The 17,696-nt window shown below is 31.1% G+C and overlaps 3 protein-coding genes and 1 long non-coding RNA gene across 5 annotated transcripts; 1 reads left to right on the top strand and 3 right to left on the bottom strand.

The window, feature by feature from the left end:
- Positions 1–456: 456 nt before the first annotated feature.
- LOC105153443 (hypothetical protein) lies at positions 457–8,560 on the top strand. Of its 2 annotated transcripts, none has more exons than XM_011068292.2 (4): positions 457–1,167; positions 3,919–4,422; positions 4,511–5,035; positions 5,491–8,560. In XM_011068292.2, the coding sequence occupies exons 2-4, from the start codon at positions 4,076–4,078 to the stop codon at positions 5,789–5,791; spliced, it is 1,173 nt and encodes a 390-aa protein (XP_011066594.2). In that variant the 5' UTR covers positions 457–1,167; positions 3,919–4,075; the 3' UTR covers positions 5,792–8,560. The 2 variants fall into 2 exon arrangements, with proteins under 2 accessions (XP_011066594.2, XP_011066593.2); XM_011068291.2 differs by having other exon boundaries at positions 458–879.
- LOC147908609 (uncharacterized) lies at positions 1,188–3,919 on the bottom strand. The gene is made up of 2 exons (XR_015546244.1): positions 2,823–3,919; positions 1,188–1,909 (listed from the first exon to the last, which is right to left on the bottom strand). It is a non-coding gene; the product is annotated as an uncharacterized LOC147908609 (long non-coding RNA).
- A 361-nt stretch (positions 8,561–8,921) lies between the features above and the next one.
- On the bottom strand, positions 8,922–11,855 carry noi (splicing factor 3a subunit 3 noi). Its single transcript, XM_011068294.2, has 2 exons — positions 11,502–11,855; positions 8,922–11,353 (listed from the first exon to the last, which is right to left on the bottom strand). The coding sequence occupies exons 1-2, from the start codon at positions 11,712–11,714 to the stop codon at positions 10,064–10,066; spliced, it is 1,503 nt and encodes a 500-aa protein (XP_011066596.1). The 5' UTR covers positions 11,715–11,855; the 3' UTR covers positions 8,922–10,063.
- A 561-nt stretch (positions 11,856–12,416) lies between these two features.
- Positions 12,417–17,696, bottom strand: LOC105153446 (transferrin). The gene is made up of 9 exons (XM_011068295.2): positions 17,508–17,696; positions 16,271–16,507; positions 15,494–15,796; positions 15,137–15,297; positions 14,891–15,000; positions 14,367–14,750; positions 13,805–14,274; positions 13,313–13,419; positions 12,417–12,938 (listed from the first exon to the last, which is right to left on the bottom strand). The coding sequence occupies exons 1-9, from the start codon at positions 17,578–17,580 to the stop codon at positions 12,612–12,614; spliced, it is 2,172 nt and encodes a 723-aa protein (XP_011066597.2). The 5' UTR covers positions 17,581–17,696; the 3' UTR covers positions 12,417–12,611.

Here is a 17,696-nt window from a genome sequence, read left to right as displayed (position 1 = left end):
AGTTAATCGAAATATCTAATAAATAATCTAAATATACATATCTAAATATATATATCTAGTCTACATGATGTTGAAGCTTATTATTTATTGTGAACGTTCTAGCATGGGGAGTGAAAGCTTGGGTCATCGTTTCCAATCAAATATTAAATTGACTTGTTCATTATGAACAATATTCTTTCTATGAAATATATTTGTTTTTTTTTTAAATCATTTAATACTGCTGATAGTCTAAATAATTATTGTATATATATATATATATATATATGTTTATATGTATTATATTTAATTAATGATTTTTAATTATAAATATATTTGAAGGAAGTGAAGAAATATTTCCTTTGTAAATTAAGGAATGATCGTAACAAAGTCGCTATCAAATGACCCAGGGCCCCTAGGCCCGGTCCACTGGTCCACATCCCACGCTGCAATAAGGGATGAAGAAGGGATGCGGATCGGCCGTTAGCTCGGTACTAGCGAGAGAGGTCCGAATCGCGTGGGGTGCGGCGAAACTAGAGGAGAGCACAGCTATCGATCGATATGTGGATAGCGACGCCTGTGCAGTGAGCGAGCCCGAGCCACGATCGACAACCGTAGAGCCCAGGGGAAACAATCGTGTCGTCTCTTTGACGTAACTCGACGCGCTCGACGCGTGTGAGAACGGCGAGTGTGGACAGTGGTTGTTGTTCCCTTTCACGTGCCTCTTGCCGGCGATTTCGTGGTTCACCGCGAATCTGTCTCGCGTTCCTGGCCGAGAGTCTTCTCCTTTGAGTGGCTCCGTTGGAGCCACGTAGCCGGCTGACAGATTCGCCGTTCACGACGGCGGCATCCTCGACACGACGAAACGCGTCGTCATGTGGCTGACAGTGCGAGATACATTAGGTGTGCTGAGAGTCGTGAATATTCGTGCGTATTTATAGAACTGCGCCGGTCCTTCACTTTTGTTATTGGAGCCTGCCATCGCTGACGATGAGTTTACAGCGACGCTTTAATAATTACGATGAAAATCAACTCCGAAAAGAAAGCGCGATTCTAGCGCAGTTGATATAAACTGGCTGAACGCACATATTGTCTGTAGTCCCATTTAATTAGCGCAGCTCGTGACGTGTAGTCGCGCTAATATAACAATTTAGTTTATGACTATGTCTAGTCTACAGGAAACCTGCAGAGGCAAGTCAAGTAGAACATAGTTACTCGCATATTTTTTATTAATGAGGATAAGTTTGCAGAAAAACAGTACAATGAAGAGTTTAATTTTTAAATGGAATCAGAAGTTTGAAAAGCAGTAAAATAATTAAATTGTAATGTTGAATTTAAAAAATTGAAGAATATAAATTTTAATTTTAATATTGTTCACATTTAATGGAAAGTATATTTGAACTGGAATAATTTAAATAGTTAAAATGAATTTAAATAGTTAAAATAATTTAAATAGTTAAATAGTTTCTTATGATTTTTATATTTATTAGAAATATAACACATTTCATTTGAAAAATGCAAAAAGCATCATCAATCTTCTAACTTTGCCATACACTGTTAAGAAAAATATTTTTTTATATACTATTCTTTTTTTATATAATATTCTTTTAGATTTTTAATGCATATATGGCTGCCAACTTTCTATTAAGTATCCTCTGTCAAAGTTAATGTTAGAGAGAGATTTGATAATTAAAAAACATATGGCTTTAATTTATTCGATTTGCGCTGGATGACACGTATGACACACTAAATGAGAAAGTCAATATCTGGCTGATGAAGGCATATATCGAAATATCAATCTTAGGAAAAGTTCTTGAACCTTGACTTCAGAATATAATATATAATTATCGATTACGTAGCTATGTTGATGTTCATATATCATTTGTAACGATGCTTCACTTTTAGCTGACTTCGGCTTAGAAATTGCTTTTTTCTGCAATATAGAAAGGAGAATAAAAAGTTAACTCAGGTTATAGTTAATCGATTCTGAGATAGAGATAGAAATAGATAAGCAGAAAGAGTGGGAGAGAAAGGTGATAGAGAAGAGGGGAAGAATAATATAATATTAAATTTTATATATTTATCATCGAATTAAATGTTAGAAATTTTTAGAACTTTCTTAATGTGTTACATGAAACATTAATTTTAAGAACAAGTTCTTTAAAAAGTTAAAAAAAATATATTAATTGTCTTTTAAAAAAATTCCGAACGAAAGTTATTATTTATTGCACTTTCTCAATATTAGATATTTTAATAATTACAATTTGAAAATCATTTCACAAAGAGTCTGTTTGATTTTACTTTTAATAAATTTATTTTAATTGCATGCGCGTTAAAAATATACTTTGTAGAAAACAAAGTGTTTGGAGTAATCGTTTGTTCAAAGTCTTTGAAAATGTCTACGTTTCATATTTTGTTTTAAAAAATTAAAATTTTAATATTAAAAGATTCAAATATATTGATACTTTTATTAAATAATATTTCGATTTTGAAAAGAGTTACTTATTAGTAAACAATAATTAACAGTAACATAACGCAATATTTTATACGTTATAATTTTATACTCGACAATATAATTATTACGTGTATTATATTAAACGTGTATTATATTACATATATATTGTTGAGTGGAAAATTATAATATTGATAAAATTATAATATGATGTAATCAATGTAATGTTACTGCTAATTAGTCTAGATAATGTCTATCGGATTAGTAGTATTTTGTATCGGTATAAAATGTGCTTTTCGCTTTCTCGCATATATCATAGGCGTATACATCACAAGACAGACTATATTTCACCACGCCCACGTGGTGACGGCGTGCAAAGCGTTTAGCACCTTACCTGCACATTCCAGCTCTATAGATTGGATCAAGGACTTGCGATTAGATAATAAGTTTCTCCATCTTCATATTAATCCACAATATGTGATATCATATGTGATTTATAATGTTTATTAACATTCTAGTCTCACCATAATTATCTTTTCAGACTATAAATAAATTTGCTTTTATACTACATATTTCATAAAATAAAGTTACAATAATAGTATGATGTAGTACTGATGTTCTACAAAAACTATATATTTTTAAACTTTTGTTTGGTCATTGCATATTAAATTATGACGTGGAAGCGAGAAGTTGTAATTTATATTTATAGCATAGCTAAGTTTTATATATTGCACGTGTCAGATCTAATTGATGGAATAAACTTGCAATACGTATCAATAATTTTCTTTTTAGTCCGTGAATTAATAAATATTTTTAAAAAAAGGAACTTTTGCGTTATACTATTATATGCAGGATGTCCTCAAAAAAGGGTTACAGACTTTAAGGCATATTAATAATTAATTATTTCTGAATAAAGAAAAAATAAATCAAAAAGTTCTAATAAATATATAGGTGTGAAAATAAATGGATATCTCTTAATCTCGAATCAAGATATCTCTTAATCTTTGTTTACAAACTGTAGGCCGATTTCTGAGTAAATTTCTAAGGAGCAACTTAAATTAGTATGAGGTTGTGGCTTATCCAAATAGTATGTTTGTTAAATTTAATCGAAAAATGTTTATGTCTAATTTCGATATTTTATTCTTTAAAGGAAAACCAAGAGATGTCTTGGCAACCATCGTTTTTGGATTTATGTTTATTAGGACTTTTTGATTTATTTTTTATTGTTTTATATGTCTTTAAAATCTCTTTCTTGGAGACATCTTGTATGTATAAAATCTATTTTATTATATACAAAAAAGTTATTTATTTTTATTTGTGTATAATATCAGAAAACAATAAATGAATTTCTTCCTTCTAATCAAATATGGCTGCCATAATAAAACGGAAGCTTTATATTTAAATGCTTCTCTAGAAGATTTCTATTTAAAAATTAAGTTTTTCTTATCCTAATGTGCTATATCGCTTTCTTTTCTGTGTATTACATACAGTTGTTACTCTGGAAACGAAGAAGAAGCGTTGGACGTTCGGCATGACGTAAACCAGTTACAGCTACCGCGGAAGAAACTGAAACGGCCGAAAAAAGCGCTGTGTAACCAAAAAAAGAGATAAATAGAGAAACGGACATCAAGTGTGAACAAGTGTAAAATGTCCGAAAACGAAACAAAATCGGCTTCACCGATACCCACGGTTATGTGCGCGCAATGTTGTAGCAGCAATGACGGCGGTGGTGACAGTGGCGGTGGCGGCGGAAGTGGAGGTAGTGGTCTGTCGACCACACAATGCCCGGCTCTGCAGGTCACCTCGCGGATGCTGCGCTCACCGAGTCATGAGAGCGTCACCACTGACCTATCACTCTTCAGCGTGTCGTCGATCGCAAGCGACCTGCGCAGCGCCAACAGGTTGGTCACTTTCAAATCCTACAGTGATGCGCAACTCACCGGACGGGGGCCCTCACCGAAACCGACAGATTCTCGACAGATTCAGGGCAACAGGTTCGTAAAACAATAGTTACCATGCTGAAGAGATACGCGGCTATTTCACTCTTGACTTAGTATTTATTTATTATGCATTTTATGTTAGGCCGGCAGACATACCAGAGATTTTATGGTTTGAGGAAGAGAACGAACTAATTCGCAGCTGCGGTGTTCTGTCGTCAGCATTGGGATTGCGTAAGAGTTTTAGTACGAGCGATGTGTCGCAACTTCCTAGCCCAGACGCAGCTGGAGCCGGTGGCCTACGAACGGCAGTATCCGCTCTAGCTCTCGACACTGCCCAGCGTAATACTTTGCTGCTGGAACATGCCAGACTCGATCATGCCTCGAGGTCCTGTAGCACCTGGGTTGCCGTGGGTGAACCCGTGGCCAGTACATCCCAGCTTCCTAGCCCGCATGGAGGAACCGCGCAAGAACAGCAGCCTCAACAACAGCAGCAGCAGTCGCAGTCGCAGCAGCTCCAATCGCAGCAGCAATCTTCATCAAACGCTCAATCGGTGCCACAATTACCACCACAACCACCGGCACCGCCGCCACCACCTGTGCCCTTCACTGGAGCGGATCTCGTGAGGTCCGTCAATAAGAAAGTCCGACAGAACTACATACGCCGAAGGTTGGTAGTTGATGAAGAAAATCTTTCTTTTTCTCTTGGTTCAAAATTCATGAATTTTTTTATATAACTTTTTGGAATAAAAAAAAAATCGGAACGTTTGTACTTGTCTTCTGACAATTTAATTTCAATTCTTTTATCTAGAATAAGTTGTATATTTGTTTGTCTAAAAAGGAAATGTACGTAAGTGTCCTTTCTTAATTTTGATGAGTTTTGTGTGCTTTATAGTATAAATCAAGATAAGGGACATGTATCTTCTTATAAATATTCTTAGAGTGAGAAATGTTTCTTTAGAAAGGATAACTTTCATTTAATAAATTTTATCAAAATTAGAACGAGACATTTATGTACGTTTTCTTGTAATTGAAGTGAACGTAACTAAACGCGTCAAAGTTATTAAGTCACGCCGTTTCAGGTTTCAATACAAAAAATAGAGTGTTTCGTTCATGTTCCATTAGGTTACTGACCACGTACCGCGCTTTGGAGCGCCTTTCGCAGAGTGAATTTAATCTAGATCAGCTAGAAGCGGCGGCTACCGCGGCACAGAGCTCTCATGGTACCACTTTGCTGGTGCCCGGAACGGCCGCCGGAGTTCCTGGTGCTTCCTTGATTGGGCGGAAGGAGCGAAATCATGCGTTGACCATACGGGACGTTGAGAGAGAACGTGGAAATCAGCTGTCCAAGTATGAAAGGAACATGATGATCTTCAATTGGCTTCACACTTTGGACGACAGTGCGGTCGTAGATAGCGTCGAATAAGAGACAAGGAAACTTCTCCAACACCTACCGCAACTCCGACAACGTACGACCTATCGTGCCTAAGTCTCTTCCTCTTCGATATTCCTTTATCGAGGACGCTTATCGTTGACACTATATTGCCGCACCTCGGAGAATAATATGTAAGACTTCTTTACTGTTAATTATATTGAGTTATGACATCTACAAGAAAATATAAATCTTTCTCTTGCACTACTCAATGATATAAATTAGGTTTTTTTTTTCAAATGCCCTACTTTCATTCGATAAAATAAAAAAATATATAAAACTCCCCATTTAATCCTTCATAAACTTTCACTAATAATGCCAGATATATTCAGGTTAATCTCTGCTGAAGTCAAAAGTTACATGTTATTTTATCCTTTCCTCGCAGTTTAGATATTATGAGATGCATTTTACGCAATCAGGAAAAAGACGAGTTGACATTCATCAGAGATAAAGTGCGTATTCGTCAGGCGAAAATTAATAAGTGATTATGTAATTTAATTACGTTATTTTAACAAAAATAGGTCTCATTATTAAGGTTTACGACTATCTATTCATAAATTGAAAAGAGAATCTGGCATTTAAGCTTATCTGGCTTATTTTATTGAATACAGATGGTAGCATGTGTAAAAAGACTAATTTATTCTGATGTACATTGTGCGAGAATAATCGCTTCTATGAATATGATGTATAGTGTTATTTCATATCATAAGCGTAATCTCTCACATCTGATGTCATAATCCAATATAGTTGCAATAATGAACCAGAAGCTATGAGCTAAAGTAACTATCGCAAGACATCCGTCCCTCCTCGTCCAGTGACACCGATTGATGTCGCTTTAACGAGTGTATCCGAAGCATTTCGCATAAAGTGAAAATCCATTTTATTGGCTACAAAAAGCATATATGCATGCAAAATATGGGCCTTATAGCGAATTCGGTCGCTTGATTATTCCATACTGACGCGCACTAAAGGCATCTAAAAATCTAAAGAAACATATACATAAATATCTGATAATATAGAAGAAAAAAATAAGAGATATGTACTCTTTCATAAATACTCTTACGCGTGTTAAGAGGATGTAATATTTCCTTGAAAAAGATTGATTTTTATGTGTATATTGTTGAAGCAATAAATGTGAAGATGTTTCAAAACAAAAGTATTGTAATTTTAAAAGAACTTTTTTGAAGATGTATTCAAATTTTTTAAAAATATTATTTCTCTCAATGAAAACTGAGACATTGTTATATCTCTTAACCCATGCAACACCGAAGTTTGATGCAACATTGCAATATTGGAACAATCTGTGCTGTATAGGAAAATACTCTATCGTTATCGTTTTTGGAAATTAAAAAATGTTTAGACGAAATTAAAGCTTTAAAGAAAAATTCAATTATATAAAGAATATATAAAATTCAACATATAAAGAATTTTAATATTTTCAAAAATGATAGGGAACGATGAGACACTTTCATATGTTTTTTCGTAAATACAAAAATATAACATAAATTGTATTTTGGTCAATAAAATATCTAATATATCATTGTGTTATTTAGCAGAAATTATTTCATCGGTTTAATGTTCTGCCGTTGCACCATATATCTCAAATACAACAGCCTTTATAGTGTGCATTAATGTGGAGTAGTGAAGACAACTAAATTGGTTATTAGATACAAATTGAAAAATCGACTTGAAAATATCCCTAAGTATAGTATGAGGCGTATACGTTTGTACGTATACTTTTCGCATTTTAATGATCAGATGATAGAAATCATTTATTCAGATTTTTTTCCAATAATTTATTGATTAAATTAAAGAAATAATTTTTAAGATTAGAAATATTTCTATAATGATATGATTACAATATTTCTGTACGGGATTTTATGAACTTTTTTCGTAGAACTCCTTTACAAATCAGTATTCGCAAATTCAGTTTGCCAAAAGATATTTAATAGTATAATCTTAGACACTAATTTTAATATTTAATAATTTTAATAATTTAAAATAATTTAATAGTTAATTAAATTCGTAGTTTGCATTGAAAAACAATGTAGAAATGAGAATGTATACATCTTGTGTTAAGTACTTAGACACATATCGATAAGAAATTTTTAATCAACGGAATGTAAATGTATCGAGAGATACCAAACTGTTGATTAGATCGATAAAATTTTAACAATAATTGTAGACTGCGAACCCTACGACGTTTTACATTTCCAATTTGCAATTAGCATGGACGATATTCAAAATGGGAAATGACATTGTGTGAAGATTAACGATGCGAGACGCAATCCAGAGAACTCTACTTGTGAAATATAAACGATGATACGCATGATTTAGCGTATCTACTAGGATTTTTGTGATTGTATATTCGGTATGGAGAATTAAAGGCATCTGAAATTTCGTTAATTCTAAACGATATATGAAAAACTTGTTGGTGCCAGGATAAAATGTTATTCGGAGTACATGCCTAAAAATATTTAATTCTATGCGTGTTCCTTATGAAAGTCTTAATATATTGTCCAGTGTAAACAGAAAATCCGGAACAATTATACTTCCTGCCTGACTAATGATAGATCACATCAGTATTATGCGTTGCGATCAGAGAAATACCAAAGTGTTTTTGGAATAGTAAATGGATGTGTGATCACAATTAATGTGCTTTCATGTATATTAAATGTTTTCCCTCTTCCAAATGTAATATTCGCTGACATCGTGATATTATCTGATGCAGAGTAATGAAACAAATATAAGATTTATTAAATATTCCATATCTATATATGCATAGACCTTGTCGTTGTAATTAAATATAAGACATATGGAAGCAAGAAAAAAGTAAGTAAGGAAATTGCGACTGTCGAAGAAAAGAAGAAAAGAATTTAAATATTCCAACTTTATGGTATAATTTTTTACCAAATGCCTAGAGTGTGAAAAATCATATTACTGGCAACCATTCACGTTAATCAAAGTAAAATTAATAAAGTAAATATTAATTTAAATTTTTAAATATATAAAAAAGCTACATCTATTATTTATCAATTTTTAAAAATAGAATTCTTATACAAATTCAATTGTTATATAATGGAAAACAATTATAATCCATTAATAAAAAAAACAATTTAGGAAATTCGTTTTTCATCTAGGCTACGTTTATTTTTATTAATAGAGTAGACAAAGATAGTTACAAAGATGATCGATCATAGAAATTTAAATAATCAGTTCCAATAAAATATACTTTTTAAGTACAGTACAAATTTAGCAAAAAAGCAAATTAATTTGTATAAATAATCAGTTTTTAGAATATAATTATTAATATATTTCCCAAGCTTTCAATATATTAATTAAGCAAATGTTTCTTAAATTGCAGTCCACTTTTAGCAATCTATAATTTGCAACGGAATTCTGTTTATAATTTAAAATTTTATACACATCTTACAATACATTGAACTTTTAAAAAATTATAATATACATATATAGAAAATACATATTCAAATACACGCACACACACACACACACGCACACACACGCACACGCACGCACGCACGCACGCACGCATGCACGCACGCACACACACACAAATGTATAGCAATTAAAATTAAAATATAATATTCTATCTTCGTTCTAATACAAGTTATAATGTTGTCTATAATCGTGGGCTTACAAAAATATGTTTTTTAGTGAATGTGTAACTAAAATGCTTACATATAGCATTAGATATTTTTAATCTTATTTATCTAGTAGGATTGGCAAAGTAGTAGATTTCATTATCTTTAATGTAAATTAGAATCATGTATACAGTCATGTCCAGAAATGTGTTTCACATACATGAAAAAAAAAATTAAAATTTCTGTAAATTTTAATCTTTATAAAAGGAATAATCTCATTTAAAAAACTACATTTAAATAAAATGTCTGCCTTTTTCAAAGCTTTTCAAGAAGGTATCCTTTTCTAAATTTGAGATTATTTTGGATCTATAAAAAATCTTACTTTTATTTACAACTTTCTTTTGTTCAAAATAATCTTAGAAATAATCATTTAAAATAAAATATTTCTTTAGGTATACATATAAATGCATGCATACTCATGTGAATAATATTATTCTTTGATTGTTTAAATCCAAATTTTAAGGCAATAACACAATTTAATAAACGTAATAAATGTATAAGAAAGTATTTCATTGATGAAAACGCTTTAATGAACAAGCTTTAATAAACAATTAGTGAAGCAGTTGATACTCAAAAATTATAATAATATTTTCAGATATATACTTTATAGCAGACCTTGTCTTTTGAGATCTTCGTATGTTTTACGATTGACTACATTGCCAAGCGAATCTTCAAATTCTTCTTCCTGCTCTGGTTGCCAACGCTCGGCTTGTTTCTGCGCTTTCAGTTTTTCCCACAAAGCAAGAGCGTCTTCAATCTGAGTAACATTAGCAAAGTGCGCTGTATTCGGAATGCCAAGACAACGCATGCCATGTGCATGTCTCCATTCCGCAAAATGTCTTTGGAATGCTTTCGGACCTTTATACGTAAAGTTTCCACAAATCTCACAGTTGTAACTGATATTTAAGCCGTGCAGCTTGTACAACCAGTAAGGTATAGGCTTTCCGTCCCAACCTAATGGTAAATTCTTTGGATTGTATGGAACCTCGTTGTCGTCTTCTTCTTCCGATTCGCTTGCACTTGCTTCTGCATCAGAATCTCCTCTTTCACCCTCGGTTCTCGCTTGTTTCCTTTGTACATTTTCTTTCGTAGCCACTCGTTGACTGGATACTAATTCAGCGAGTTTATATACATGAGCCTCGAACCGTGCAATTTCCTTTTGCTTCTCGGAATCTTTGCCTTTAGCTGATTTTCCCTTTCTATTCTTGGCTAATAGATTGGGATCTAAGGAGGCTTCACCTTTTGTGCTGAAAAGTCTTTGCGCCCGTTCCTCCAGAGTACCTCCACATTTGAGTCCTAGCGCCATCAAAGCTGATTTTAATCTATCCAAACCAAGAGACGCTAATTCTTCCCAAGATGAAAATGCAGACAGTTCCAAATGTGCTCCAACATGAGCCAGAGCACTTCCAGTTTCTTTAGGCCAACCAGGAAAAGTATTCTTCTCCCACTGAATTTGAAAATCTTTATTAGCTTCTTCAATTTCTGTACTTATGTCGAGCAGAGGTCTGACTCTGTTCAGATAATCTGTCAGATATCCTAAGAGGGAATCAGCATATCTCTGATACTCTGCATTCTTTCTTTCTCTAGGAATATCGAATAAGTGATCAAAAGTTGACAAATAAGTTATATAATCTATCTTTTCTATCCCTTTAAGATTAATATATTTTTGATAACATTCGTGAAGATCGAGGTATTTTCCATAACCCTCTTCATCTGTAAATTCGACAAGATTGGATAATTCTTCAGTTGGGTTTTCTCTCATCTTAGCTAACTCCTCGAATTCAACGGACATAGGAACACTGATCTCATTAGGATGTCGTCGATAAAATTCTTTTATCGACTTCAAACGTGAATAAAATTCTGAGAATTCATTTGGACCGGAGAGTGCTTGAACCTAAAATGATAAACGAGGAACTAGAACTTATTTTTGAACTCATGAATCGACAATCGTTAGATAGGTTAGAAATCATTTAAAATTAAAGATTTTAATTTTTTCATCTATATATATAAACTGTAATATTTAAAATCTTAAATCAACGTACCTCTTCTTTTCTTTGTCCATCCTTATCTTCATACAAGTCTTGCAAATGTATTGTACTATCCATAAACTGATCCAGCAACATCTTCAAACGATGCTCCGAATTGATGTTCTCGCGATGTCCTGCCTTTTTATGCAACATCTCTTTCACCATCGCGTCCATCAACCGCTCTCTTTCTTCATGATATCGTCGTTGTTGCTCCAATATTGTTTCCATTTCTATTTTTAAATTCAATTTACTTTGACTTAAAACATTCACAAGAGCACGATAAAATCAAGCCGGATTCTTTCAACAGTAGTGCGACTCGAATAGAACATCCATGTTGAAAGTGTTTCGTTGATGATAGCGACATCTGATCAGATTTTCAAAATATGAATTATATGATGTTACTTACTGGGCAATACAGATTCTTATGTGTATGAATTTATTATATCAATATTATTAAAATACATCCATATAAATTTTATTACACATATAAAAGAAAAACACAATTAAGAAATATATTAAACAAAGAATTTTTTAAGACCGTAAATGTGAATATACAATGTGTATTAGAACGGGAAAATATGTTATATATATATATGGACATATTTTATCATATAATTATGTATAATTTTATATAAAATATGTCAATTTTTTACATAACTATATATATAATTTTATATATATTTTTATATAATTATATATAATTATATATAAATGAAACATTTTTTTTCGGGAAATATATCTATATCGGGAAATATATATATATCGGTTCCTCTTTTTTAAAGTAAAAAAAAAAAGAAAATGATTAGTATACTAGTTGTAATGTAATTTGCTTCTTTCTGATCACTTTCTTTTTAAATTTACAAAAGAAAGTTCTACAAAAAATAGAGGAATATGATATATGTATGTGTGGAATACGTGATATAAATAAATATTTTTTAATTAAATAGAAAAGTAATAATACTTTTTTTATTTTATTAAAATAATAAAGAAATGTAGTAGAAATGTATTCGTTTTTTATAAAAGGTACAGAAGTATAGTTAATGTTTAGCAGTGCATTTAAAAGTATGTGTGGCGTAATGTATTACGTAAATATTATAAATATTGGATTTAACAATGCAGAGAAATTTAGTGTACGTGACTGGAAAGAATGTGGTAAAGTGCGACTAGGATTATAAAGATTAAATTAGCAGTGGCTAAAGAACCATTCGAGCACTCTTCGATGTTATCAAGAAGTTCTTTATAGGCAACCACTGACTCCTTCATCGACGATGTGGAAATCAAGCCGGCCGAGGAATCTTTGAAGAGTAGATCTCTTGTGCCGTTGAATGGTCCGTAAATATGAATTGATCTTCTAGCGTTTACACGATATCCTAGCCAGTCTTCCAACTTTAGTAAAGCTAAAATAGTATCCGTTCTAGAGATTTCCTTATCATCTTTCTTAAGGCCAACAACCTGAGAACATTATAGTTTATTCAATTTGTGCAAAGAAATATCGTTAATGCATACACTATATAATCTTTTTAATATTATTTCAAACTAATATCATCTCAAATTAATATTATTTTTGTATTAATATATCAATATATTTTTTAAATTAATTTCATATCGCTATATCTTTTATATTTAATTAATGATAAAATTGTACATAATTACTGAATCAATAATAATAAGAGTTTTTAACAGAGATATTTGATTTCTCGATTTCTTCATTAAAAATGTTAATTAAATAATATAAACTATATAAAAAGTTATATAATATTCTTTTATTAGAATATTCTTTTATTTAAATATTATATATAAATGAGATCTTCAAAAAAATTATTTACCTCGCTATCAATTGTCACCGATAATGCACACTGTTCGTCAACATTAAATCCTGATTGTTGGGCCAAACTTCCATTTTTGCACAGAATACGGTACTTGTTCGGTTCGGCTGTATAATAATAATTTAATAATTATTAACTACTAAATAAAAAATATTAAGAATAATGCATAGCGTCGTTCAAATTTAGTAAAAATATTTTCTATAATTATGAATAAAAAGCTACAAAAATAAATATTACAAAATAAATTTGAAGAAAACTATTTGCATTAATATTTGAAAAATTGATGTATTAAAAGCATTCTGTAAAATGATCCTTGAAATTAAAAGAATTGATTATAAATTTTCTTAAGTTTCAATGTATAATAATACTTCTATAATAAATATATAAAATATATAAAATAAAAAAAAATATATATATATATATAATATTACTTTCTATACAATAAATTTCTATAATAATACTTCTATATAATATTATATTGCTTTTTATTACTGATTATCAAATTTGTCGTTTCAATAAATGCTATATCGCCGGCTTCATCAATTAGGCATTGTATGGCTCCTTTGTCACCGTAATAACGATTAGTTTCATCCATTGCACAGGACGAATTATTTTGATTTTTACAAGCCGAGCAAAGTTTAGATGATACGTTCGATGAGATGGCAGTGCTCGAGTGGTCGAAATCTTCTATTCCAGGGGTACAAGCACCCGAAAACAGTTCAGACATCATTAATGGATAGTCACAGGATTTAGATGAAATGATATTGTTTTGTCTCGCGACATTGATGAAACTCAACCAGCTAAGTCCGCCATATTCAGAGAAACATGCCTTTTTGCCATTTAAATCTTGGAAGTTTTTTATGGGATAATTATCCTCTTTAGGTTCACGCATCACAGCGAATGTCACACTATTCTTACCCTCTTCAGTTTCGCTGTATAGAAGCGTTGACAGATTATAAACTCTGCAAGCAAATTAAAGAACGTTTAGTAATGCCATAATTTCACGTATGTATATTTACCAAAATTTCGTCGATACTTTAAATTTTCTGCTTACTTTCGTGCCAGATAACCATAGTTGGAGTCAATGACGATTATATCTGTTCGATTTTCTTTTATATCGCGGAAACATTGAAATGTAGAATTTGACATGATACAAGAAATGCTCGGTGCCACACCGAGAGTTTTCGCTGTTTTCGCTACCCATTTGCACTTATTAGTCTCTAAATCGTTAATCGTGCACCAATTAATGGTCTTGCCACAGGTTTCAATATTTTCAATATCGATGTCTCTTCCCTTCAAGTACGTAGCTATAGTCGTTTTTACCAAACTTACACCCTTGCTATCCTCTTGTATAATTCGACTTAAACTCTTTTTCCATTCTAAATTCGGATTATCTAGCCAGTGCAATAATTTTTCTTTAAGATGGTATGCGACTTCTCTGAAAAAAGCGAATTATAATCAAGGTACATCTAGGCGGATTATTTCAAAAAGAGACCTTGAGTAATTTTTTTGAGTACATTTTCGAAAAATGTCAAAGAAAAGTTTTTTTCTCTTTTATCTTGACTACTATTCGCTTACTGTCTAGCTGCGACGACGCTCCACGGTTGTTGGAGCCACGCGCAAGGATATGAAGTGGATAAAGGAAGAATACTGCCATTTGGACATAAAAACTGATACGATTCATTTGTCTGGAACATACAAAAAATAATTGATATAATACCATTTAATAAATCAATATAAACAATTAATAACTGCTCTACATAATGCTTCTATGAATTGCGATTGTAACTGTTGTTTTAAATAAAAATGAAACACCCTACTTACTTTAAGATATTTCTGAACGTAGTGAAGTGCTGCATATGCCACTTTACCACGACCTTGACTTAGACACTCCAGAGCTCCGAAATGTCCGTGATGCTGCTTATTATTATAACTACAATCTGCCGTGTCGTCACAAAGAGCACATAATTCTGGATATTTCTTCTCTGAGAAATATTATATTATTATTAATTATATATCTTTTAGAAACAGTGTTTATTCTTGAACTTATGTAATCTTTAGAATAACTTTAAGTTTTCTTTTTTTTTTTTTAAGTAAAAGTTTATAACAGGTAATTTATAACAGGTAAATGCATGTAATACAAGAAAATAAGATTATTTTAACATAAAGAATTTTACTTACTTAGTTCTTGATCGATGGACTTATTAGGGGCCCATTCGCCTGGTCTACAAGCTTTTCCAAAGAAATTCTTGAGATTTATGATCTCGTTCTCAATAACGGTTACATTATCTTGGCACTGCAGAGGATTCACTGACAATGTGTTTTCAAAATACTTGAGAATATAATCATTCAGCCATTGAGATTGGCTAAAACCAGGATGGCAAAATCCATTATCTTTCAAACGTTCAAGACGTTCGAGAGGAGTTATCTGTATGAATGTTGGATCTGTGGGGATTACTGCTACCATTTGAAATTCAAACTCATCTGTGAAAATTAAATTATGTTTATATTTAGGTTTATTATCATACCGAAGAATTTAAGAATTTAAGAAAATATTGTGTTTATTTTAATATTTATTTTAAATTTAATATTAAATTTAATACTTGTTTAATACTCAATAACAAAATATCATTTTTGAAAACAATTGGAACTTAGTTGTTTTTAATTAATTTGGCTTTTAATTAATTTCAGAGGAGACTGTTGATGACTGTTGATGAATTCATAGTTTCAAGAAAGTTATACTCCAAAAGCATTAAGCAATACGTTTTAATTAATTTATTATTAGTATTTTGTGTTTGACTCTAAATTATTAATTTTTAACTTGATAAAACTTCGCGTATTAATCTCCAATAATTTCATGTTTATTACTAATTCTGATTTTTTATTCCGATTGTTTATTCTGATTTTTATTCATATAAATCAAATTCAGTATAAATTCTTTTTAAAGTTTTCTATTACCTAATAGTTTGGTCCTATGCTTTAGTTGAATAATAGGTTCGATCTCAGATGGATAGAATTGGTTTATCAATAACAATTCTTCTGCATTAAAAACACCGAAATCGGCGTTGCCTTCAGCTAAGCGAATAGCGCACTCGGAGCTGTCCGACACGGTTAAACACGACACTTCAGAATTTCCTCGATGCAAAGCGATGCACGAATTTTCGGATACCACATCAACGGGTGCGCAGAATTTGTCTGAAAAATTGTGAATCGATTGACAAATTTAATTATCAGATTTATTAATATTTTGACGCTCTAGAAACGTTTATTTATATATTAAATTCTATTATTATATATATTATATATTAAGTATATTATATATTAAAATATTAAAGGAGAAAAAGAAGAAAGAGGGAGAAATTTAATCAGGTATAAATATATAATTTAATTAAATAATTTAATAATGAGGAATAATAAGAATGAAATAATTGTCGAAATACTCTTTATTTTCTAATCTTTTATTTTAAATACTGAATACATTTTTATCAATAATTTTATTAAGTTTATTTCAAGCTCTCTTTAATCGAGATAATTCGTAGAGTGTTATCATTTTCTCGATATTTGATTTTATATGTGTGCACTGCATCAAAGTCTAATTTTGTCCGTTTATGTATCAGGAGTCAAAACTTAATAATATTTTCGAGAAGATTTATATGATATAAAAAGATGACAGGATAATAATATATTTATAATATAAAATAATATCTGTAACATATTTTACATCAATAAGATGTTACGTCAATTACAATCAAATAATTTGATCATTCTCAAGATATCCGTTTATTTGATCCTTGATAATAATGCAAAAAATAAGCGTTATCATAAATTGCTGATTCAAATTTCTCAAAAGTAAAGTTGAATGTTCATACATTTCAATTGGACGAAAATATATCCGTTAATAATATAAATTTTATCATCTTTTTAATATAAAGATTGAAAAATTCTTCTTTAGAATTACGTTTAGAAATTTTACCCAGATCATGTTTAACATTCAGTGAGCGATAAAGACAAAATAAACTTGTACAGATGAACTTTAGAATCACTGTTTGTTTTTAAAATTTGTATTTAAATTATTATAAATAATTATGATAAATGAAAATACAAAAAATTTATTACAACTTTATTTTTGTATAAATGGATAATTTTATTAAAATATAATAAATAGATAATTTTGATATAGAATAAATTTACTTACAAAAATTCCTTTTCTCTGAATCTTGTGCACGTGCAGTTGCAACGAGCAAAATTACCCAAACGAGATTCCTCATTGCTGATCTAGAGACAATATCCACCGAGAGTTTAATACGAACTGGAGCGATTGAATCGTAGGAGCGATTGAGCGTTTTTCAACATGGACAGCAAAGAGGAACTAGGTGTGCCTCTT

The sequence above is a fragment of the Acromyrmex echinatior genome, chromosome 9 (genome assembly GCF_024713525.1).
Source record: "Acromyrmex echinatior isolate Ae372 chromosome 9, ASM2471352v2, whole genome shotgun sequence".
Classification (NCBI taxonomy): Eukaryota; Metazoa; Arthropoda; class Insecta; order Hymenoptera; family Formicidae; genus Acromyrmex; species Acromyrmex echinatior.
Note: the sequence above shows the minus strand (reverse complement) of the source record. Positions and strands in the feature narration are given on the sequence as shown.